This window comes from Nannospalax galili, unplaced genomic scaffold (genome assembly GCF_000622305.1).
Source record: "Nannospalax galili isolate Female #2095 unplaced genomic scaffold, S.galili_v1.0 scaffold235, whole genome shotgun sequence".
NCBI lineage: Eukaryota > Metazoa > Chordata > Mammalia > Rodentia > Spalacidae > Nannospalax > Nannospalax galili.
In genome coordinates, this window is record NW_008338118.1 from 6223418 (window position 1) to 6248307 (window position 24890).

At 37.4% G+C, this 24890-nt stretch overlaps 1 protein-coding gene across 2 annotated transcripts in view; it reads left to right on the forward strand.

The window, feature by feature from the left end:
* Ndufs4 (NADH:ubiquinone oxidoreductase subunit S4) overlaps positions 1 to 24890 on the forward strand; it is a 141833-nt gene that overhangs the window by 33897 nt on the left and 83046 nt on the right. For both annotated transcript variants that reach the window (XM_008832946.3, XM_017798111.2), the window contains exon 2: positions 20801 to 20879. In XM_008832946.3, the coding sequence (XP_008831168.1) occupies positions 20801 to 20879 (79 nt within the window). The remainder of the gene's footprint in view (positions 1 to 20800; positions 20880 to 24890) is intronic.

The following is a 24890-nucleotide window of genomic DNA, read 5'->3' on the forward strand; positions in this document are numbered from 1 at the left end:
GTGTTGGTCTGGGAGAGAAGGGTCAGGAAGCAGTATTGGTTCCCCAGGTGTCTGGGGCCCCAAGACTAGGAATGGTGCTGGGCCCAAACTAGGAGTAGAGAACAGCGAGGGAGATGGAAGGGTGAATGTGGCTTGGGGAGTCAAAGGGCGGAGGGCTGCGCTATAGACTTACCCCAAGAGGTCTGAGGATGGGAGTCATGAAGTGTGATTTTTAATTGTAATCTTGTTCATTCTGAAGTTAAAATAATAAAACTGGATGACCGTAGAGGACAAGGTTTTTATCCTATTGTGTATTTGGAAGGTTCTTGTGAAGACTGATTTTAAAACCTTGAAAAGCTATCAATTCTTTGAGTCACCAATTGTGAGCCCTAGAATTGTGGAACTTGAAACTAAAGGCATACCCTTTCATAACAAGGAAAACTGACATTTGCAACAAGGACTTAATAGTTCAAATGAAATATTTGTAGAACTAGAGACTGATAGACTGTGTGAAGATAATGACTATTCTTCATTTATATTCAAAGTGGCCTTGGTCAACATGAAAATGGTAGTCTTATCCAGGAGGAAAAATTCAGAAACAGTCCCCAGTCCTGTGCACCCCTGTCACAAAGCACAGAGCAATATCCGAACAGTAACTCACTGCCAGTTCTTTATTTGAAAAAATGGTTTGTTTGACATTAGAAAAGAATGCCAAGTGAAATCCTAAAGTAGACTGAGAAATGCTGAAGGAAATTATATCCAGTGGAAATTTTAGACTACAGAACATAATTGGAAGGAGAATGGGCCTAGAATGTGTAGATTTTTGCTGTAAACTCTTTTGAACATTTTCAGACGTCTTAGTGGAAATTTTCAGATTGGATGATAAAGACTTAAACAGTTTGTCTAAATTAATCAGAATTTGATAGAAGATTCTAGAAGATAAAGGGACAATGAACCAATGCAAAGAGCCTTTGAAAACAGTGAGTTTTTATTTCAGGCTTCAACCAGAGAATTCACTGCTTTCTGTTCAAGTATCAGCAAGCTAGGCTTCTCTCCCAAAGGTGCTCAAACCAAGTTACCCAATCAATGTGATTGGAAAAATTCTAGTTACATTTGACACCAGGAATTCTTCAAAGTTGTCAGAACATTAAGAAACTGTGAAAAGGCTGGGGGCTGGAAAGATGGTTCAGTGGTTAAGAACACTGGTTGTCCTTGCAGAAGATCTGGATTCGAATCCCAGCACCCACATGGCAGCTAACAACTGTCTGTAACTCCAGGCCCAGGGGGGATCCAACAGCCTCTTCTGCCCTCTGTGGGCATTGTATGACACGGGTACACTTACCTACATGCAGGCAATACACACATACACGTAAAATAAAAATAAATGAAATAAAATTAGAAAAAAAAACTATGAAAAGGCTAGAGAGGTGGCTCATTGCTGAAGTGCTTGTTTTACAAACATGAGGACCTGTGTTCATATCCCTAGTACCCATCTAAAAGCTGGCCTGTATATACAATACTAGTGTTGAGATGGAGACAGAAGGACCCTGGGGGTTCATTGGCTAGCTAGCCTAGCCTAACTGGTAAGCCCCCAGATCCCAGTGAGACCCTGTCTCAAAAAATAAGGAAGGGGTAACCTCTAGCCTTCCATATGTACATGCATGGACAAGTGCCCACTTGTAAACATGCATATACCCCCCCACACACAAATTTTAAAAAGATAGTAAAAAGCCTCAGAGCCTATATGCAGTGTATTTCTGCAAAATAAGGCTATTTACAACTTACAACATGAAATAGGGAAGCTGTGCAAGGTGTCCATGTGATTATCATAACACCAAAGACTGTTCAAATAGCATAACTCTTAAAAGCCAGTTGTAAAATTAGCCCTATGCCTAGAACTTACAGAGACTGTGATCTTTTATTAAATCAGTTTTAGATGATCATGAAGCTTACTTAGAAAATGTTAATTTCAAAAAAAGTAAATATATTTATAATTCTCAATAATAGGTGGTATCTGAGGGTTATTTCCTCCCAGTGAACAGAGAACACATACCTTTTGACATACAATATAAAGTTTAAATTTTGAAAATTCTGTGTAAAAATCTAAAAATTTAAATATTTCAAGGAAAAAAGAGAACTAGATAGCTATTTGTAGTTAGAGAGTAAAATAAAATTGATTGCAGTTTATGGCAAAGGAAGGCCATGTAATTTTGCCTAAAGTCTAAAATAAAAGCATGTTTACGATCTTACCATTTCAGACATGCTTTACCAAATTTATATCAGTTCTGATATCACCTTTGGAGCATTAAATGTTTATCTTTTTAAATATTTTATTTTATTTTATATGTATGAGTATCCTGCCTGCATGTATGTAAATGCACCCATGTTGTGCAAGCCTGTGGAGGTCAGAAGAGGGCATTGGATCCCTTGGAACTGGAGTTACAGATGGTTGTTAGCTGCCATGTGGATGCTGGGAACCAAACCTGGTCCTCTGCAAGAGCAACTAGTGCTCTGAACTGCTGAACCATCTCTCCAGCCCCTACCCCCCCTTTTTTTGTCACTCTAAGCCTTTTTTCCCTAGTGTTTCCCAAAAAGTGCCCTTTTGTAAAATCTTGCTGTTTTCTTTATTTTTCAAGGCTGTTTTAATACTTTCATAAATCTAAGTATTTCTCTGTTTCTGTGTGGAAAAGAAAATAAATGCATGTACATAAGTTAATTTTGTTTATGTTCTGAATAAAATTGTTACTAGTTCAATAATGAAAATAAAGGCTCTTGCTGCTGAAAAGTAAGCTAGGTAACTTAGAATATCCAGTAGTTACTTATTTGACCAGAAGAATCAGTTGGTTCACTTGGGCCTACTTTGCCTTGTGTTTTGTTCATTATAATTTTGTAAGTATATTGTAAAAAGAAATTGCTCTTATGTGTTTGGTTATAAATATAAATTTGTTAAGAAAGATTTGACATCATCAACTATTTTGATGCAAAACATGTGTTGAACAATGGTGTCAGTGCAAGGTCCGAAGAATCGTCAGGGTGGTAATTGGTGGGACATATGGTCCCCCAAAGTATCACCATATTGTGTTACACAGACACTAGAAGTTTCTAAAAAGTAGATAATTTTGGAAATTTTGCTACATGACGCAGTACAAATGAATAATTATTTTGAAGTTCAGCAGCTTCAATCTGGACTTCTAAAATTTTGTGAAATGAGTGGTTAATATATACAGACATAGTATTTCTACACACATATGTGAAGAGACTTTTTAGACAAAGTTATAAGTCTATAGCTTTGACAAACTTTTGTGTGTCTCCCTCTTTATTGGAATAAACTAGGTTTTTTTCCACAGGGTATACTCTTTTATTTGAAGCAGGGTTTCACTGTGTCGCTCAGTCTGTCTTAAACTCACCATTCTCTTTCCTCAACTTTCCAAGTGCTGGGACTCCAGAAGTACACCACCATTCCTGGTCTCTTTATTTATTTATTTATTTATTTATTTATTTATTTATTTATTTATTTTTCATTGCTATAAAATATACATAGTATAAAATACACTACTGGGGCTGGAGAGATGGCTCAGCATTTAAGAGCACTGGCTGCTCTTGCAGGGGACCCAGGTTCCATTCCTAGGACCCATATAATGGCTAACAGCCATTTGTAACTCCAGTTCCAGAGGATCAGATGCCTCTTCTGACCTCCACAGGCATGACACAGGTGCACTTACACACATGTAGGCAGTACACTCACACTCAAAAAATAAATAAATTTAAAATACACTTGTTTTATTTATTGTAAATGTAACTCATTGACATTGTGACAAGTGTCACCCCTGTCAGCACTATCCATTTTCAAAACTTTTTACCACCCCAGTGGAAACTCTGTTCCCATTATATGGTATTTCTTCTAAATAAATAATAAATGCCTTTGAGCAGGGCATGGTGACTCCCACCTTTAGTTCCAGCACTCAGGAGACAGAGGCAAGCAGATCTTTATGAGTTTGACGCCAGCCTGGTCTACATAGCAAGTTCCAGACCAGTCAGGACTACAAAGCGAGACCCTGTCTCAAAAAGGAAAGAAAGAAAGGAAAGAAAATTCTCCTGTCTTCTCAACCACCAGCCTCTAGCAGTCAGCATTCTATTCCTTATGCGTTCTGACTGTTCTGGGTACCGCGTATGCATGGAATCATGCACTGACCTTTCATTCATGATTGGCTTATTCATTTACCATCTCTTTTATAGTATTTGCCAGAATCTGCTTACTTTATAAGGGTAAATGTTCTGTTATATGTATATTCTACATTTGTTTACCCATTTATTTGTCAGTGAATTCTGAAATATCACCATCTTTTGGCTAGTGTGAGTTCTGCTGTGATCATGGAAAGACAAACGTGTCTTTAAGTCTCTGCTTTCAGTTTGTTTGGTTACATTCTCCAAAGTAGATGTGCTGGATACTGCAGTAATTTTATTTAGTATTTTAAGGAATAATTACACTGTTTCTCCATAGCATCTGTGGAATTTGGGGTTCCCATCAGCAGTGAACAGAGATTCCAGTTCTTGTACATCCTTGTCAATTTTTGGTGTTTCCTGTTTATTTTCATAATAATAACTCATATAATGGGCATGAAGTAGTATCTTAAAGGTTTGTTGTTATTTACTCTGTTTTCTTAATATTTTTTGCATATTTTGTGTAGGCATTAAGCTTGGCACATAACTGTTGATTGTGTGTTAGCTTTGTAAGAAACTGCTATACTGTCTTCCAAAGTGGCTGTACTATTTTGCATTCTTACCAGTAATGAATGAGGCTTGCTGTTCTCATCCTTGCCAGCATTTAATGTGGTCAGTGTTTTAGAATTTGGCTGTTTGAATAGATCTGTTGTACCATCTATCTCATTATTTTAATTTGTGATTTCCAAGTGACATATGATGTTGACTACCTTTACATATGGGCTGATTTACATCTTTTTGTTGTTGTTTGAGACAGGCTCCTACCATGTATTCTTGGTTGGCCTGTAGTTTGCTAGGTAGATCAGGCTGGCCTTGAATTTGCAGTGATCTTCCTGACTGTGCCTTCCAAGTTCTGGCATTATAGGTATGCACCATCAGGCTCAGCCCGCATATCTTCTTTGATGAGGTATCTGATGACATCTTTTGCCCACTTTTTAATTCAGTTGTTTTCTTAGTGAAGTTTAAGAGATGTTTCTATATGATGTATAAAATTTTTAAATCAAGATACGTATTTTTGAAAATATATTTTCCTAGACTGTAGCTTTTCTTTTGATTTTTTTTTTTTTTTTTGGTCTTCTTTTGATTTCTAGTAGTATGTTTCATAGAGCAGAAACTTCTAATTTTAACGAAGTACAATTTACCCATATTTGTGTTTCATGAATCATGCTTATGGTATCTATACACTTGGTGTCAACCCCAGTAGCACCTAGAATCTTGATAGTTTTGCTTCTTAAAATTAGATCTTTGGTCTATTTTGAGCTAATTTTTTGTGAAAGGTTTAAGGTTACCAGAGGGGCTGAGGAGATGTCCCTGTTGGTAAAGTACTTGCTACATAAGCACAAGGGCTTGGATTCAGTTCCCCAAAACTCTTGTTTAAAAAACAAAGTAGCCAGGTGTGGCAATATGAGCCTGTAATCCCAGTGCTGGGAAGCAGAGACAGGCAGATCCTAGAGCTTGCTGGCTAGCCAGTCTAACTAGTTGGTGAACTGAATTCAGAGATTCATTGAGAGACCCTGTCTCAAATACTAAGGTAGAGAGTAGTAGAGGAGGATGCCCAGCACTAGCCTCTGGCCTCCACATGTGCACTCTTGGTTGTGTGCAGAGGTGTATACACACACACACACACACACACACACAAAGTTACCATATAGATGTTTTTTGGTCTCTAACTAGATTGCCTTTGCCTAATTCCCAAAGGTCAGTTGATTATATTTTAGTGTATTTCTGGGCTGTCTGTTCTATCTGTTGATTTATTTAGCTTTCATTTACCCAGTACCGCATGTAGGCATATCACAGGTTTTACAGTCAGGATAGTCTTCTGACTTCTAATATTATTTCAGTGTCAGCATTTTGGATCTTTTGTCTTTTAATTTGAACTTTAGGATTAGCTTACCAATATCCAAAAAGCAATTTCCTGGGACTTTAGTGGGATTGTGTTACATCTATAAAAAAAGTTGGAAGAACTGACACTTCTTTAATACTTTATTTATTATTTCTATTTTATGTGTATGAGTATATTGCCTGCATGTATGTGAGTGCACCCGTGTCATGCAATGCCGCGGAGGTCAGAAAAGGGCTTCAGATTCCCCTGGAACTGGTGTTCAGGACGGTTCATAAGCCACCATGTGGATGCTGGGAATCAAACCCGGGTCCTCTGCAAGAGCAGTCGTGTTCTTAATTGCTGAGCCATCTCTCCAGCCCCTGAACTGACATTTTAACAATACTAAGTATCTATTCAGGAATATAAAATATTTCTTCATTATTTAGATGTTTTATGATTTCCTTTTATCCAAGTTTTCTAATTTTGCTTATAAAAATCGTATACATACATCTAGACTTTCATCTAGATTTATTTAAAGTCATGTATCACTTAACTGTAGGAATCAGTTCTGAGAAATGCACAGGATATTTCCTTATTGTGCAAACATTATAGAGTGTACTTACACGTGAACGGAGACACCCTGATATTATTGGTGGATATAATTGATGGAACCCTCGTGGTTTGTTGACTGAAATGCCATTTTATGGCATGACTACATTTATTTTTGTGCTAAAGTACATAGAATTATTTTTTTAGTATCACATTCTAGTTGCTTATTGCTGGTAGTTAGGAACGCAATTGACTTTGGTATATTAATATTGTATCATGGAAAGCTCATTATTAGAATCATTAACTACTTCCAGGAGATTTTTCAGTGATTCTTTTTGTTAGGACTAAGGTAAATTTTGATGTCATTGGCAAACAAAGGCCATTTTATTTATTCTTATCTAATATGCTTAGTTTTCATTTCCTGTGCTTATTCCATTAACTTAAACTTCTAATACATTATTGATTATAAGTAGTTTCCTGGTTTTAGAGGGAAAGCTTGTAATTACTTAGCATTGAGAGTGATGTTAGTTGTAGGGCCTGTATGTGTGTTCTGAACAGATGTTCCCAGAAAAAAGCCACAACAATGTTGAAGATTCTAAAGGGGTTAGGGGGGCTGGAGAGATGGCTTAGGAGTTATAAGCACATACTGCTTTTACCAAAGACCCTAGCTCAATTCCCAGCACCTATGCCAAACAACTGACAATTGCCAGTATCTCCAGCTCCCGGGGATCCGACACCTCTGGCCTCCTTAGGCACTGACACTTACATACACATGCCCACACATATACACATAATTAAAAAAATAATCTTTTTAAAAGTTTTTGAACAAAGATCCTATCAGGCTGATTGATTAGAATTTAATTATTGTGGAGACTAGGAAGAAGCTTGCAAGTCCAGAGCTAAATTGAGATATCCCTAGTCTCCTTAAGAGCCATTTATTGCCCACCCCCATGCCTGACTTACCATCTATCAGGTAAAACTTTTGGGAATATATTAACAGACAACTAGCCTTCACCAATTCAAAATCTAAAAATGTTTTTATATAGCATCTGAAACCTGTAGCAGGTTTGCTGTAACCTGTCTACCTGACGTTTCTGTCAATGTATTTGAAAAATGCCTTTATTTATGACCTTTTTTGTTTTTAGTTTTTTTTTTTTTTTTTGAAACAGGGTCTCACTACATAACCCTGGCTGGCCTGGAACTCACTACGTAGACCAAGCTGTCCTTGAACTCACAGAAATCCACCCGCCTCTGCCTCCCAAGTACTGGGGAGGTAGATACCAAAGAAAGTCTTATAACTTTCTTTTGTTCTATAACTATAAAAGCTTCATGAAACAGTTGCAACATGTTTTGCGGGGTAACCCGAATCTGTGTTCTCAGGCCATGGTCACTACTATTTGACTCTAGAATAAACTATTTTCTGAGTTGGTGAGATGGCTCAGTGGATAAAGGAACTTGCTATGTGAGCTTCGACCAGAATTTGATCCCAGAGCCAATGTAAAGTTGGAAGGAAAGACCTGACTCCACAGAGTTGTCCTCTAACCTCCACACGTGTGTGGCCATGTATGCCCCCCAAATAATAAAAATGTTTAAAAAATAAACTTTTGTCTCTTACTCCTTTGAACTGATAGTTGTGTTTTTTGAGGACTGTTTTTTTTTGTTTGTTTGTTTGTTTGTTTTAGTGTGGAAATTTACTTCTATTTCTACTTTGTTGAAAGTTTTTAGCTTAGGTGTTGCTTTTTATCAAATACCTTTTAGGTGACAATATAAAATTTTTCTTTGTTAACTCACCAGTGTACTAGAATAAATTGATTTTCAAACACTGAATGAGCCTTGCACACCTGGAATAAAATCAGTTTGATCTCAGTATATGAATCTTTTTACACATTCCTGGACCTAGTATGCTACTATTTATTTAGTAGCATACTTATTTCTTTCTTTCTTATGATACCTTTATCTAATTTTAGTATTAGAGGAACATCAGTCCCATCAAATGAATTTAAGATGTGCAGTCACCGCCAGTGGCAGCTGCTCCTCCATTCCCATGGGTGCTGCTCCTTTGTTCTCACGGGTGTCGAGGCTGCTCCTCCACTCTCCCTGGGCTGAGGCCGCTCTTCTGCCTGCCCTGAGCTGAGGCCGCTCTTCTGCTTGCCCGGTGCTGAGGCAGCTCTTCTGCTCACCTGGCCCTGCCTCTGATCGTCACTGCTTCTGCCCAGTCCTGGACCCCAGGGCTGGTGAGGAGACTATGTCAGCAGAGCTTCTTTCAGACACAGGAGACCAGGTTCAGTGACACAGGTGTGCTTTATTGCAGGAAGGCACAAGCTTATATAGGGGTAGTGGTCCAATCACAGCACAGCAAGTAGGATACCTTATTAGCATAACAGGTTTAGCATCCTATCACAGCACAGCAAGTATGATACCTTATTAGCATAACAGAAAGCATCCTATTAGCATAACAGACAACGTCCTATCACAGAATAGCGGGTAGGATGCCTCATTAGCATACTGGGTTTCAGATTACAGAGCCTGGATTCTTGGAAACCACATGACCTTGACTGTTGCAATATCTAAGTGTTGCAATTTTGGATCCCAAGGGTAGTGATTAGGGAATGGTGAGCTCTAGGCATCAGTCTCATGATTTGCCAACGGGAGCAAATGTCACAAGGCGTTCCTTGAGGCTCCAGCAGTCAGGCCGTTGCCTTGGGTCTGCTATATGGCTGTCAGTAAGACTTTCACCTTAGGCTCAAGCCTGTCTCCCACAAAGATGTATTTCTGTGCTTCTCTGATAGAGATTGTAGAAATACAGTATTTTGTTTTCCTAAAATATTTGGTTGAATTTACCAGGAAACTATCTGGATGGTGCTTTTTTTAAAGGAAGGCTATTAATTGTTGGATCAATATCTTTTTTAAAAATTAATTAATTTTGGGACTGGAGAGATGGCTCAACATGCAGGTTAAGAGTGCTGGCTACTCTTGTAGAGATCCCAGGTTTGAGTCCCAGTACCCACACAGCTAACAACCATCTGTAACTCCAGTTCCAGGAGAAACCGACACCCTCTTCTGACCTTCATGGGCATTGCACAAATGGCTGCACTTATATACATGCAGACAATAGACTCATACACATAAACTAAAAATAGTAAATAAAATATATTTATTTTTTTTTTATTTTTATGTCTATATTTTTAATTAATTAATTTTTTATTTTACAGTGTGAGTTTTTGCCTGTATATAAGTGCGCCTGTGTTTTGCCATGCCCACAGAGGCCAGAAGAGGGTGTCAGATCCCCTGGAACTGAAGTTAAGATTGTTAGCCACCATGTGGGTGTGGGAACCCAACCTGGGTTCTCTGAAAAAGCAGCTAGTGCTCTTAACTGCTGAGCCATCTCTCCAATGTTGTTTTTTGAGTCAGGATCTCAGCATATAGCTCTAGCTGGCTTGGAACTCAGTAAATCAGCCTGGCTTTGCTCTCACAGAGCTCCACCTGCTTCTCTCTCTCGAATGTTGGAATTTAAAGTGTACCATAATGCCTGGCCTTGATTCAATATCTTTAACAGATATAAACCTATTTCTCCTTGTATGAGTTTTAAAAGTCTGTATTTAGAAAATGATTGATCCATTTCTTCCAAGTTACCAAATTTGTCAACATGGTGGTGTTTATAGCATTTTTTATTGCCTTTTTAAAAAATATTTTATTTATTTTTATGTGTATGAGTGTATTGCCTGCATGTATGTGAGTGCACCCGTGTCATGCAATGCCACGGAGTTCAGAAGAGGGTGTCGGATTCCCCTGGAACTGGAGTTAAGGACGGTTCATAGCCATCATGTGGGTGCTGGGAATCAAACCTGGATCCTCTGCAAGAGCTTTTTTAATGTCCGTAGGATCAGTAGTGATGCTGCCTGCTTTATTCTTTCTATGTTGGTGATTTATGTCTCCTTTCTTTTTTCTTATTTAGCCTGGCTAGAGATTTATCATTTCTATTGATCCTCTCTCTCTCTCTCTCTCTCTCTCTCTCTCTCTCTCTCTCTCGTTCTTTTTCAGACAGGGTCTCCTTGTAGCCCCAGGTGTCCTGGGACTCACTATGTAGACCAGGCTGGCCTTGAACTCACAGAGATCCGCCTGCCTCTGCCTCCAGAGTGCTGGGATTAAAGGTGTGCGCCACCACGCTCAGCTCTCCTCTCTTTTTTTAATTGTTTTTTGTTTGTTGTTTGTTTGAGATGGTCTTACTAAGTAGCCCTGACTGGTCTGGAACTTGCTATGTAGACCAGTGTATTAGTTACTTTTCTTTTGCTGTGAAAGAAACACTATGACCAAGGCAACTTATAGAAGGAAGAGTTTATTTGCCTTATGATTCCAGAGAGATTAGAGTCCATAATGAGGGAGGAAGCATGACAGCAGAGGTGTCCAGAGCAGAAAATGGAGTAATCACATCTTCAAGGAGGCACAGGAAACAGAGAGAGACAGGAAATCCATCAAGGCTTAAGAATTCTTAAAGCCCGTTCCCACTGATGTGCTTCCTCTAGCAGGGATGCACCTCCTAAAACTTCCCCAAACAGCCCCACCACTGGGGACAAAATGTTCAAATGCTTGGAGCCTATGGGGGACACTTACTCAAATCACCACATTCTATTCTTTGGTCCCCATTGGGTTATGACCATATCTTCATTCAAAATGCATTTAGTCCACCCATAGTCTTTATCAGTCGCAGTATTATTTAAAAAATCCAGAGTCCAAAGTCTCTTTTGAGACTCAAGGCAATCTCTTAACTGTAAGCCCCTGTAAAATCAAAAGACAAATTACATACTTCCAACATACAATGAAAGTGATGCACATTCCCTTCCAAAAGGGAGGAATGGGGGCATAGTGAAAAGATACTGGACCAAAACAAGACAGAAAACCAGCAGGGAAAACACCAAATCCAGTAAATCCATGTTCAACTTCTGGGATTTTATTCCAAAGGGCTTAGATGTCTCAGCCCTTCCAGCTCTGCTGCATACAACATACATCTCTCTTGGGCTGGTACCACTTTTTATATGCAGCTCTCCTTAACAGATGTCTCACAGCTTTAGCATCTCCAACATCTTTTTAGGGTCTCTACCACCAACCAGGCTTCACCTTCACAGCTTCACACAGTAGCCTCTCAGGGCCTTCTTTATAAAGCGATTCCCCTGCTGCATGCTGCCTGGCCTCAGTAGCTCTCTGAAACCATAGAGGAAGAACCGGTGACCCCTCCACGCTTCCATCTTTTGTGCTTCTAAAGCTAGTACCATGTGAATGACACTGCCAAGTTTGGCTGCCAGTTTGGGATGGACCCTGGCTGGCTTCATCCACATTGCCAGCAACTTTTGTATGTTGCAGTTTTCTGGGAGAAAACTCCTTGGGCTTTTTTCTTTCACAAGTTGGAGACTTAGCTGGGTGTGGTCTTGCCCTGAAAGTACTCTTTCCATTGTTTAAGTTTGTTTAAGTGTGACTTTCTAGACCTCTCCTTAAAGGCTTTAAGTGCCTTATCAAAGAGAGCCTCTCCTTTAGCGTATGCCTTGACTTAACGTTAATCTTCCTAGTATTCTTTTTCAATCCAAACTGTACATTCTGCATTTCTTTCTGCCCCACTTGTTTCTTTTCACTGTAAATCTGCATAATATTCACCACTAATGGCCATGCCACCATTTCTACATTAGTCTGTCTTGAATTTCTTCCTCCAAAGAAATTAGTCCATTGCTTTTCAGTTTGGCCTCAGATAAGCTCTTAGGCTAAGGGCAGACAGCAGCTAGATGCTTTGCCAAAATATTCCAGTTGCTGTTTAAGTCCCTTTTTCTTTTTGGAACTACTTTGCACTCAGCACTACTTTTTTCTAGGCTCCTACTAGAATGACCCATTAATCTCCATTTACAGCATTCAACTGTTTTTCTAGTCTAAATTTCCCAAGTCTTCTACATTCCTCCAAAGACCCACATGGTCAGGTCTTTATAACTCCCAACTCTCAGTACCAATTTCTGTATTAGCTACTTTTCTGTTGTTGTAATTTGACACCATGACCAAAGGAACTTATAGAAGGAAGAATTTATTTGAGCTCATGGTTCTAGGGATTAAGAGTCCATAATGATGGGGAGAGGCAGGACTGCAAAGGTGGCCAGAGCAGAAAGCGAAGAGGGACAGGAAATCTGGCAAGGCTTAACTTTTAAAGTCCACCTCCACTGATGTACCTTCAGCCGTACCTCCTAAAACCTCTCCAAACAGTGCTACCAGCTTATTCAAACCACCACAACCAGGTTGGCTTCTAACTCACAAAGATGCCAGGGGCCTCTTGTTTCAGGAGTGCTGGAATTAAAGGTGTGTGCCGCCACACCCAGCCTTTATATTTATCCTTTCTGTTTGTTTTGGTCTTTCTGAGACAGGGTCTCCCTATAGCCCCAGCTGGCCTGGAGCTCCTTCTGTAGACCAGGCTGTCCTCAAACTCACAGAGATCTGCTTGCCTCAGCCTCCCAAGTGCTGAGATCAAAGGCGTGCACCAACGTGCTATATTTATCTTTTCAAAGAACAGCATTCTAGTCACAGTTTCATTGGTATCTTATAGTATTACTAGATTTTCCTTCTTTTCATGTCAGGTTTAAATGGCTCTTGTTTTCCTCTCATTTCCTGTGGTGGAAGCTTAGATTATTGAATTTAGCTCAGTCTTACTAATATGTTCATTCAGTATTGCACATTTCTGTTTAAGCTCTGTTCTGGTGTCCAACAAATTTTGGAATGTTGTATTTTAACATTTGGTTCAAAACATTTAAATTTTTTTCTTGAGACTTCTCTGATCTGTAAATTATTTGGGAATATTGTTTGATTTCTAAGTAATTGAGGTTTTTTTTTGTTTTTTTTTTTTTTGCAGTTTCCTTTTATTATTGATCTGTAGTTTTATATATTACGTAGTTTCTATTCTTTTTTTTTGTATTGTTGAGACAGGGTCTCCCTGTAGGTCCAGCTGGCCCGTAAGTCACTATGAAGACCAGGCTGGCCTCGAACTCACAAAGGTCCACCTGCGTCTGCCTCACAAGTGCTGGGAATTTGTATTCTTTTAAATTTGTTAAGGTTTATTTTATATTCTAAAACATGGCCTGTCTGGTGAATATTTTGAGTTTGTGAAGAATGTACATTCTGCTGTTGTTGAACAAAGTAGTTGATAGCTGTCATTTGATTGATAGTGCGGTTCATTTCAGCTCTGTTTTACTGATATTCTTTCTATTGGTGCTGTATATTACTAATTAGAAGATGAAGTCTTCACTTATAGCCTTGTCAGTTTTTGCTTAGCATATTCTAACATTCTGTTGTTAGGTGCAGAAACACTGAAGATTGTTGTGTCTTTGTTGGAGAACTGACCCTTTATTATGTAATGCTCTTTCTTTGTTTCTGATGAATTTTCTTGTTCTGAAGTCTGCTCTAAAGATAAATACATCTACCTCTGCAAGATTTGATCAGAGTTAGCATTCTGTATTTATCTTTTTCCATTCCATGGCTTGCTTACTTTGTTTATTATGATGCTGAATATAATCTATCTCTGTATATATAAAATAGGCTTCTTTTAGGTTATTTCTTTTGATTGAAATATTTAGTTTAGTCACATCTAATTATTGATGTAATTGGTATTAAAATCTATCCTTATATCACTTGTTTCCCCCCCTTCCATTTTGAGCGTATTTGTGTTTTAATTTTAAAGAAAGTCTTTTATATACTCTAGGTATTAGTGTTTTATCTGCTATATGTTGTAATTATTTTTTCTATTTTTTTTCCAGATCTTAATTTAGTATAGGATATTTCAGTTACAAATTATTTTCCATTTGTAGTTTGTCTTTTACCTTGATTTGGAGGCTCATATTTTGCTGAGCATGATGGTGCATGCATGGTACACTGCCCATTACTTGGGCAGTAAAGGCTGAGTATCAGGAGTTCAAAGCCAGCCTTACCTACAATGTTTGAGGCTAGCCTGGACATCATGGGACCCTGCCTTAAAAATAACAATAAAATAAATAAATAGCTCATATTTTATTTCAGTATTTTGAAATCCCTTAAAATTTCTAGTTTAAATGTTTATAAAACTATATTCAGTTATTTTTAGAAAACTTAAATATCTATTATGTCTTACTAAAAAGACACATGCTCATGTACTTAACTACATGCACACTTTGCAAACTCCTCCAATACTCAGCTGCTTAAAGTAGTAATAGTAGCCTGCTTTGCTCATATAAGACCAGTCTGGAATTCTTTGTTATACAGTGTAACTATTTTAGACTTTTTTCCTTCCATGAAAGTATTTCCAGTTGTCTCAATATTATTTATTGAATACATCAACCTTTTACTACAGATTTGAAATTGTGCCTTTGTATATACAGAAAATCTACAGACCTATATAGTCTGCTTTTGCATTCTTATCTGTAATGCTTATTTGATTATGTCTGTGCCTTTGCTAATACCATGATATTTTCATTTCTGTAGCATATTTTCTGGTAGGACAAATTCCATTTTGTTGTTTTTCATATTCTTTTAGTTCTTGTGAATCTTTTCTTTCCAGTGAGAATCATCTTATTTAATAAAAGTTCAATTGTGAGTTTTATTGCTACTGTATTTGTGTTATAGGTTAATAATTGTCATCTTTGTAAGTTTGTGTCCAATTATTTATATGACATGTCAAAGTATAATGACATAATTTCTTCTTTTTATTAATAGGAACAGAGATAGTTTTTATTAATAGAAATATAGGCAGTTTACTAAAAGAAAGAGAAAGATACCTCTAAGAATGGGAGTGGGCTAGAGAGCTGGGGAAAGGCCTATACCTAAAAGCCCCCATACTATGCCTTCTTTTCAAACATTCCCAGCCAGTACAGTTTCTGTATTGTTTTGCTGCCATTGGAGTTCAGTGATATGACATACCTAAGTGTGAACCTGTCATATTCTTTGTAACATAATTGCTATCATTATCTGATGTCTGTATTTCTTATTCTGCTTACTTTACTACTTATTTATTTTATAACCTGTTGCTAGGAACCTAACTATATTCTTTCCTTTACATTTTTCTCCAATTTCGTTATTACAACCCACCAACACCTTGACCACAAACTCCTCATTACTCAGTTCCATTCCAAAGACTCGTCTGTGAGCACAGGGACCCTCTACCTCCCATACCAGCCTTTCTGTTGTCTATTTGATCACTCTCAAAGAATTAGTTTCAGTTTGGGGCTTGAGTTGTATCTAGAGGCACAGTTGCTAGTAGTTCCACCTGGCTCATAGGATAAGAAAAGGCGCAAAAGTTATTTGCATTTTACTGATTTGACCAGCTGGACATTTTAAGTTAGTATTAAGTAGTCAGTAGGAATTACTCTAATAAATCTGAATTACACTAAAGAAAATTAGTTTTGGTAAAGAGATTACATATGAAGTATTTTCACTGTAATTTTCTTTGAATTTAACCAAAGCATTTGTAGGATCTTTGACTTTTCCTTTTCTATAAATTTTCTCAAAATTAAAATTGATCTTTGACCCTTTAAAAATTGTGTGTGTGTGTGTGTGTGTGTGTGTGTGTGTGTGTGTGTGTGTGTGTGGCATACACATGCTAAGGCAGGGCAGGCCTGTGGGCATTAGAAGATAACCTGCCTTTATATACTGAGCCATCTCACTGGCCCCTTTGACCAATGAAAATTTGGTTCTTTTGCTTCTTTCTAGAGACTACAGTATGCTGAAGACAACTTAAAATTTCTTTGTTGATTTAAATTCTTGAGACACTTTAACGTCATTAACTGAGGGTGATTGACATATTAACATATTTCAGGTCTGAGATAATTATGCCCTGGAGAGTATATTATTATCATTTCAGTTAGAATTCTCAGTAATATTTTCTTTTAGTTTAGCATGGAGCTAAACACTTTCTGATTTAATATGAATTTGGGTTAATTCAATTTGTAAAAAGTGGAAAATAAACAGTCTATTTTAATCAAAAGGCTAAGGATTAATTGATTTCTTAAAGACTTATATAAGGTTAGGAATTTTATTTCATCTTCAAGGCCAGCAGATCATTTCTGGTCTTGAAATTACTAGTTTAGTCTTAATGTTTATCAAACTATATTCAATTATTTGCAGAATTTTTAGAAAGTATTGCTGACACCTTACCAAAAGAGATATACACAGGCATACTATGTACATGCACAGACACACACAAAAACACACACATGACAAACCACTCCAGTATTGAATTGTTTAGTACTAGTAGTTCTGTTTTGCACACAAATCTGCAGTTGGGACAGGTTTTGAAGGGAGTTGGTTTGCTGTATGGTGCATCTGCTGTTATTCCTGAACTCTAGCTGGAGGTTCTGTAGTCACCGTAGATCCCATTTGGTTGGTGAAGTGTTATTGGCTGTCAGTTCTTCACATAGACCTCTCTGTTGGACAGTCAGATTTTCTTCACGTAGTAATCACTGGGTTCCAAGAGTGATACAGTCCAAGCAGCAGTGTCCCAAGAGATCACAAGTGAAAACTGCTCTCTTATGTCTCATCCCTGGAAACTAGCCCTTTTTCTATTGTCATGTGGTGAGCAAGCAATCACAGACTTACACTCTTGCTAGTGGGAAGGAGGAGAGCCAAAGATATCTAGAGCCAGATTTTCAGACCAGCACAGAAGACAGGGGAAGCCGACTAAATTATCCTCAGTTGGTAAGGTCAATTTGCTTCACAATGGGAGTACTGTTTGTACTTTGGGGCAAGAATTTTACTGTTTTTCAGATTCAGTTTTTTAGTACAATTAAAACATCTTTTTAATCATTTTAAGTCTTAAAAAGTGTAGTTTATATCATTAAAAACAGTATTTATGCTGGGCATAATAGCACACACCTTTAACCCCAGCACTTGGAGACAGAGGCAGGCAGATCTCTATGAATTCAAGGCCAGCCTGGTATACATGACAAGTTCTAGCCCAGGCCAGCTAGACCTACATAGTGAGACCCCATCTCATAAAATAAAAAACCTCATGTATATGTGTGTGTGTGTGTGTGTGTGTGTGTGTGTGTGTGTGTGTGTGTGTATGTGTGTGAGTGTGAAATAGGCTATTGAGAGAATGAAGAGAAGCCACAGACTGGAAGAAATATTTTTAAAATACACATATTTAAAAGATTGTATCTATAATACATAAAAACTTAAAAACAAATGACCAAGTTAGACAATGTGGCATAGGCCTGTAATCCCAGCACTTGGAGACTGAGACAGGAGACTGAGGTAAGAGAATGGCAATTTTAGGCTAGCCTGGGCTACAAAGCAAGACTGCATCAAAAAGAAAGGGAAAAAAAATTAACCAGGGCACTGGTGAAATGGCATAGCGGGTAAAGGCACTTGCAGTGCTAGCCTAAATGGCCTGAGTTTGATACCCAGAAGCCATGTAAATGTAGAAGAAAACGCCACAGAGTTGGTCTCTGACTTCCACATTTTACATACCTGCCCCCCATCACACATATACACGGACACAAATAAATTCTAAAAAATTAAAACAACCTATTTAGGGTGTGTAAGGTGGCTAACAACAGTGAGGTAACACTGCACACTTCTTAAAATTGCTAATAGCTAAAACATTGATCACAATCAAATATTAGCACAGATGGAAAAAAATAGTCTTCATTCGTTGTTAATGGGAACACAAGATGGTACAGTCATTTTAAAAGATAGTAGCAGTCTCTTTAAAAGCCAAAAAATAGTATTAACCTAAGATCAGCAGTTGTGCACTAGGTATTTGTCCAAATAAGCTGAAATTATATGTCTATAGAAAATTCATGTTTTAGCAAAGTAACCCAATTATCTATCCATGCAAATATGGATAAACTGCAAAGTACATACATATTTTTGAAAGTTGTAACTGCATAAATTTGTAAAGAAAAGTATTATTTCATGAGTTGAGTGATTATTACATAAAGAATATTATATTGCTTGAGAATTATTAAAAGTAGAGCTGAAACTAGAATCACATCAGCTATCATCATTAGAAGAAATGTTAGAAAGTAAGTTCCTCAGTTTAGAAACATAAAGAATGAAATCTGAAGACAGAGAAGTGAAGAGATTTGCTCACAGAGAGCTGGCAAACTATAAAGCCAGCATTAGAGCTAAGATCTCTCAATAGCCTGTGACTTTTTCTTATACGGAACTTAGAAAACTAAATATAAACAAATGAGTTGTGTCCTTTAATAATGACAGTTGATAATAACGGTCATAGCTAGCAGAGTTTATCCTTTGGGCTCAGAATTAAGGTTAATACTTTAGAAACCTGGACATGTGAGCAGTTCACTTAACAACAACAAAAAAGTGGTTATTTTCCCGGTAAAAATATAATTCTTAATATTGTGGCTGGTTATGCTTTTGAATAGATAGTGTTGTTAGAAGCATTGGTATATAAAGATCTATTCAAGACACTCTTGTCACTTCTTTTGGGTACTCAGTAACAGAATGGTTGGATCACATGGTAATTCCATGCTTAATTTTTAAAGCACCACATTAATTTGCACAGTTCTGCACCATTCTGTATTCCCACAGAAATTCCAATTTCTCTACATTCTTAACAACGTGTATGGTCTTTTTTTTCATAACATCCTAAAGGTTGTCAGATCCATTTATTGTATTTTGACTTAAACTTTTTCATTCACTTATTGGTCATTTATAAATAGATAAATACTGATATAGGTACTTTTCCTATGTTTATTTTTTTCAGCTAGGCTTAGGAATTACCCCTCCTTACTGATTTGTGAGAGCAGCCTTATATTTTTTGGAATTTGACCCTTTACTGTTCTGTGTTGTAAATACTTTCTCTTTTGTTATCTAATAATACTTTAAAATAGATATATTTTTGAGGGTTGGGAGAAATGCTGGGGATCAAACCCTGGGCCTTGTGCTTCTCAGGCAGGTGCACTACCAATGAGCTACACCCTTTCATGAATGTAATTATTAATGTTGGCCCTTTGTTGCTATCTTAGGTATATAGACTTGGATTCATTTAAGGAGTATTTATTTAGCATGTAACCTACAAAACTATACATTATATATGCTCTTTTAAGTTGGCATATGTTTTTCTGAAATGAAATATGAATATTATTTCAAATAAAAATTAGAATCCGTACTTAGGAGCTTATTACAAAATCTAGGAATTTTTTTAAAATTATATATATATATATATATATATGAGTATTTTGTATGCATATATGTAAGTGCATCTGTGTGTGAAATGCCCACAAAGGCCGTAAAAGGGGATTGGATCCCCTGAAACTGCAGTTAGAGTTGATGGTTTGCTGCCATGCAGATGCTGGGAACCAAACTCAGGTCCTCTGGAAGAGCAGCCAGTATTCTTAACTGGCTGAGCCATCTCTCTAGCCCCTTAGAAGTTTTTTTTCTTGTGAAAAAAAGAAGAGGGAGGGAGGGAAGAAAGGAGAAAGGAAGAGAGGAGGAAGAAAGGAAAGAAAAAGCTAATATGAAGGGGATAGATTTTTGTGCCCATTTTATTTCAAATTTAACACTTCTATTTTAATCATTCAAACTTTTTTTGGTTTTATGAGCAAAATAGAGGACTGTCCTAATAATGTTAAAGCAATCATACAAATTTCTATTTAAACTGCTTTTGGTTTGAGAGTAAAGAATCTTGTTCTTATCACTCAGCTTTCCTGATGCCATCATTTAGGAATCAGCATTCCAGAACAGTTGATAGAGTTTTGCATGTTTTTGCCTGGTCTTGACAAACCAGCCACTGTACCCTCATAGAGAGCAGTACAATACTTGTCCATGGTGGCCTTTCTGTGGCAGTCTGTAGACTGACATAAAGTGCTGCTTTTTGTGAACTGTCAAGTGAGAGTCTGCCAAAAACTCAGGAGACAGAACTAATTGGGGAGAAAAAGGACTTTTGTGGCCTCTTCTCTTTCTTTCATTTATTTATTTATTTTATTTGTTTGTTTGTTTGTTTGTTTGTTTGTTTGTTTTTGGTCTTTTTGAGACAGGGTCTCCCTGTAGCCCCAGCTGTCCTGGAACTCACTATGTAGACCAGGCTGGCCTTGAACTCTATTAGATCCGCCTCTGCCTCTAGAGTGCTGGGATTAAACGCGTGCACCACCTCGCCCATTTCTTTTTTTTATTTTTAATAAGACATATTGTTAAAGTAGCTTGTTTGTGTAAGATTTGTCTGCTTCTTCTTCATGGCATGGATCATTTTTAACTTCAAGTCTTGCACCACAGGTTGTTGAGCACATCCACATGGAAGTTGGCACAGGACCAAACTCGAGATACACAGCTTATAACAGTTGATGAAAAATTGGTAAGGATTTTCTACTGTATGCTGCTATGGTTCTGTCTTCTGAATTATTTTTATACAATAGATTATTCAGTATGGTGTTCTGAATTCTTCTACAAAAGTTATTTCAGTTTGAATTTTTGGGTTACACATAAACCTTAGGAGATATTTTTTAAAAGAATTAAAATAATTTATATAGAACATTTATGCAGATATTATCATATACAAATATTAACAAAATTTTTAAAAGCTATTTTAAAATGTTTATGAGTAGTAATTAGAACTCTTATTTTTAAAATATTTTTATTTATTATTTTTATGTGTATGAGTGTATTGCCTGCATGTGTGTAAGTGCACCCGGGTCATGCAGTGACTGCATGTGTGTAAATGTACCCAGGTCATCCAGTGCATCAGAAGAGGATTCCCCAGAAACTGGAGTTATGAGCGATTGTTAAATGTGGGTGCTAGGAATCAAACCTGGGTCTTCTGTAAGAACAGCCAGTGCTCTTAATTGCTGAACGCATCTCTCCAGCCTCAGAACTCTTATTTTTGTAATAAGTATATTGTTTTTGAAATTTTCTCAGTTACACTCCTATTTAAGTTAGAAGATACAAGTGGTATCTAAAATTGAGTATATTGAGTTTTCCTAGAACTATGCAGTATAACTGTCACTGAGTGTATGTGTATACATACACATTGTTTCTTCATGTACCTGGGTTAAATTACACCTAACAACAAATGAATAATAATCTTCACTCATGACTCAATAGAATTTTGGCAACTATCACTTAAAAATTTCATCAGTGATTGGCCTGTTACTTTAGATACAGTTTGATATATGTGCTTGTATAATACAACAGCACAAATTTTGGAATGTTTCCGAGACTTCCAACACAAGTATATAATGGTGTAAGAATGCATTTCACTTTTATCTGGTTTACTATGTAAATAAATGGAAATGTTTCTTAACTGCTCCCCTGGTGGTGGGGGGGCAAGCTCTCTACATTGAACTCCATCTCAGGTCCACCACTCTCCATCTAAGGATGTGATCTTTGTCCTTCAACTTTGAACCTTTATGCATAATCTAAACAAGTCACTCTCAAATTTCTATTTATGCCATTGAAGATATGGATAGATAAATAAAAAGTAACCAGTTTGAAAAATTCATATCTTATGCCTCAGACTGGTTTTTATTTTCAAATTATCTCTTAGAGCTGTCTACTAACTTCCATCTTGGTGGTCTAGACAGTGCCATCTAGATTACTGAATAGTTTCATAATTGATCGCTCATGTACTTGAATCTTCCTTTGATTCATTTTCTCCACAAAAGCCAAAATACTTTTGTTTAAATATTGGTTTTGCCACCTTCTTATGTATACCCCTTTGGCACTTCCTATTGCCCTTAGAGCACACATGCAGATCCTAATAGCCTTTGAGGTCTTCTTTCATGATTTCCTTCCTGTCTTTCTAGGTTCATCTTATACCCACTATCTTGTATTCAGTATTTTGTGCCATAACTGCACCAAGCATGAAACCTTTTCTTGCATTCAGAGTTCCTGTCCCCCCACCTAGATGCTTTTTACCAACCTTTAAGTCTATTCAATCACCAAGTTTATCTTTTAAATCTTAATGAAATATACTTATTTAGTCATATATAAAAGAAATGAAGCATTTGTGTATAAGAGGAACAAGATTTATACATAAATGAAGCATGATAGTACTATTATTTTAATTTTTCTTGTGACCATCTCTTTTATACCCAAACACGTTGGCTTCTTGTTCCAGTATTATTGTTTATTCAAGTTTTACAAAGTTTATAAATAGTGTTTCTGATTCTTTCTATTTTAAAGAATGCATGAAGCAACCAGTTTATTGCTTGAAACAAACCAGAGAGGTATATAAACTGGTTTAGTGTGATGCTTTTAATTACATGTCATAAAAATCAGTTTTATATTTTTGATAAATTTTGTTGATCTATATAGATTTCCTCCAGCATTAGCTTTCTTCTGGATGTATATCACTCAAAATGTCAGTATGGTATTCCAGCTGAAATCATTTGAGTTTCTAGCTATGTATTGAAGTAATATTTAATATGGATAACTAACTGAAACCCCGAAATAATTTTCAAACTAGGTTTTAGCCATTTAGGTTTTTTTGTTTTATTGGTCTTTTGAGATAGGGTCTTCCTGTAGCCCTAGCTACAGGAAACTTGTCACGTAGACCAGGCTGGCCTCAATCTCATAGAGATTCATCTGTCTCTGCCTCCCAAATGCTGGGATTAAAGTCCTGTTCCACATGCCCGGCTGGCCATTTAGTTTTTTAAAAAAATCAATTTATTTTTGTGTGTATATTTTGCCTGTGTGTATGTAGGTGCACCTATGCCATGCAGTGCTGCAGAGGCCAGAAGAGGGCATTGGATCCACTGGAATTGGAGTTAGGGATGGTTGTTAGCTGCATGTGGGTGCTGGGAACCAAACCTGGGTCCTCTGCAAGAGCACTCAGTGCTTTTAACCACTGAGCCATCTCTGCAGCCCCGGGCAATTTAGGTTTGTTTTGTTTTGTTTTGTTTTGTTGTCTTTTTGAGACAGAGTCTCCCTGTAGCCCCAGCTGGCCTGGAACTCACTATGTACACCAGGATGGCCTTGAACTCACAGAGATCCTCCTTCCTCTGCCTCCCGAGTGCCGGGATTAAAGGTGTGCACCACCATGCCTGGCTGGCCATTGAGTTTTTGGTGTTTTCTTTTAAACTATTATTTATTTTTATTTTATGTGTATGAGTGTTTGCCTGTGTGTATGTAAGTGCACCTTTGTCATTGCAGTGCCTGAAGAGGCCAGAAGAGGGCATCGGATTCCCTGGAACTGGAATTAAGGACAGTTGTTAGCTGCCATGTGGCTGTTGGGAACTGAATTTGAGTCTTCTGCAAGAGCAGTCAGTGCTCTTAACTGCTGAGCCAACTCTCCAGCCCTGGCCATTTGGTTTTATATTCAAATTATACCATGAAATAATCAAGTAGGCAACATAGTAATGATACACTTTCATGTCTTGTTCCTGCACCTCTTCTGATGAGGACTAAATAAGTAGTATAGTGAGAAAACCAGGAGCTCGAATGGACACTTGCAAAAATAATAACTGGAGTTGATTATGTTTTCATTTTGATCACAAAAAATTCATATAGATATATGTATGTATCAACATTAATGATAAAGTATTTCTAAATGTAAAGTATTTGGTCATGATGACACATGCCTGTAATCCCAGCACTTGGGAGGCAGAGGCAGACAGATTGCTCTGAGTTCCAGGACAGCCGGTATTACATGGGGAGACTGCCTCAATAATAAACAAAATATCCAGCCCTCCCCCAAACCCAAACAATCAAAATGTAAAGTAAATCCATGGATTTTAAAAAATGTTTTATTATTTTTATTTTTTATGTATATGAGTATGTTGCCTGCATGTATATAAATACACCCATGTAGTGTAGTGCCCACAGAGGTTAGAAGAGGACATCAGATCCCCTGGAAGTAGAGTTATGGATGGCTGTTAACTGCTATGGGGGTACTGGGAATCGAACCCAGGTCCTCTGCAAGAGAATTTATTGATCTTAACCTCTGAGCATCTCTCTAGCCCCAACCCATGAGTATTTTAAAAGATGTGGAAATATCACTTAATGCCGCTATTAAGTTTTACTTATTTAATTTGGTGTGTATGTATGCCAGTAGAGTGCAGGTGCTTGTAGATGCCAGAAGAAGGGGATCCCCTGAAGCTAGAGTTACAGGCAGTTGTAAGCTGCCCATCCTTGAGTGATGGTATCTAAACTTAGGTCCTGTGGAAGAACTCGCCTAACTGCTAAGCATTCTCTCTAGTCTTTTAGTATGCGCTTTCTGTTGTTTTTTGGTGGTATGTAAGATCAAATCTAGGGTTCTGTACTTGTTAGAGCTACATCATTATCCATAGTATACTGTCTTTATTAACTATCCCAAACTAGATAATTATTATATTTGTACCTTAAATTGGATAGAAGCTAGAATCTTTTT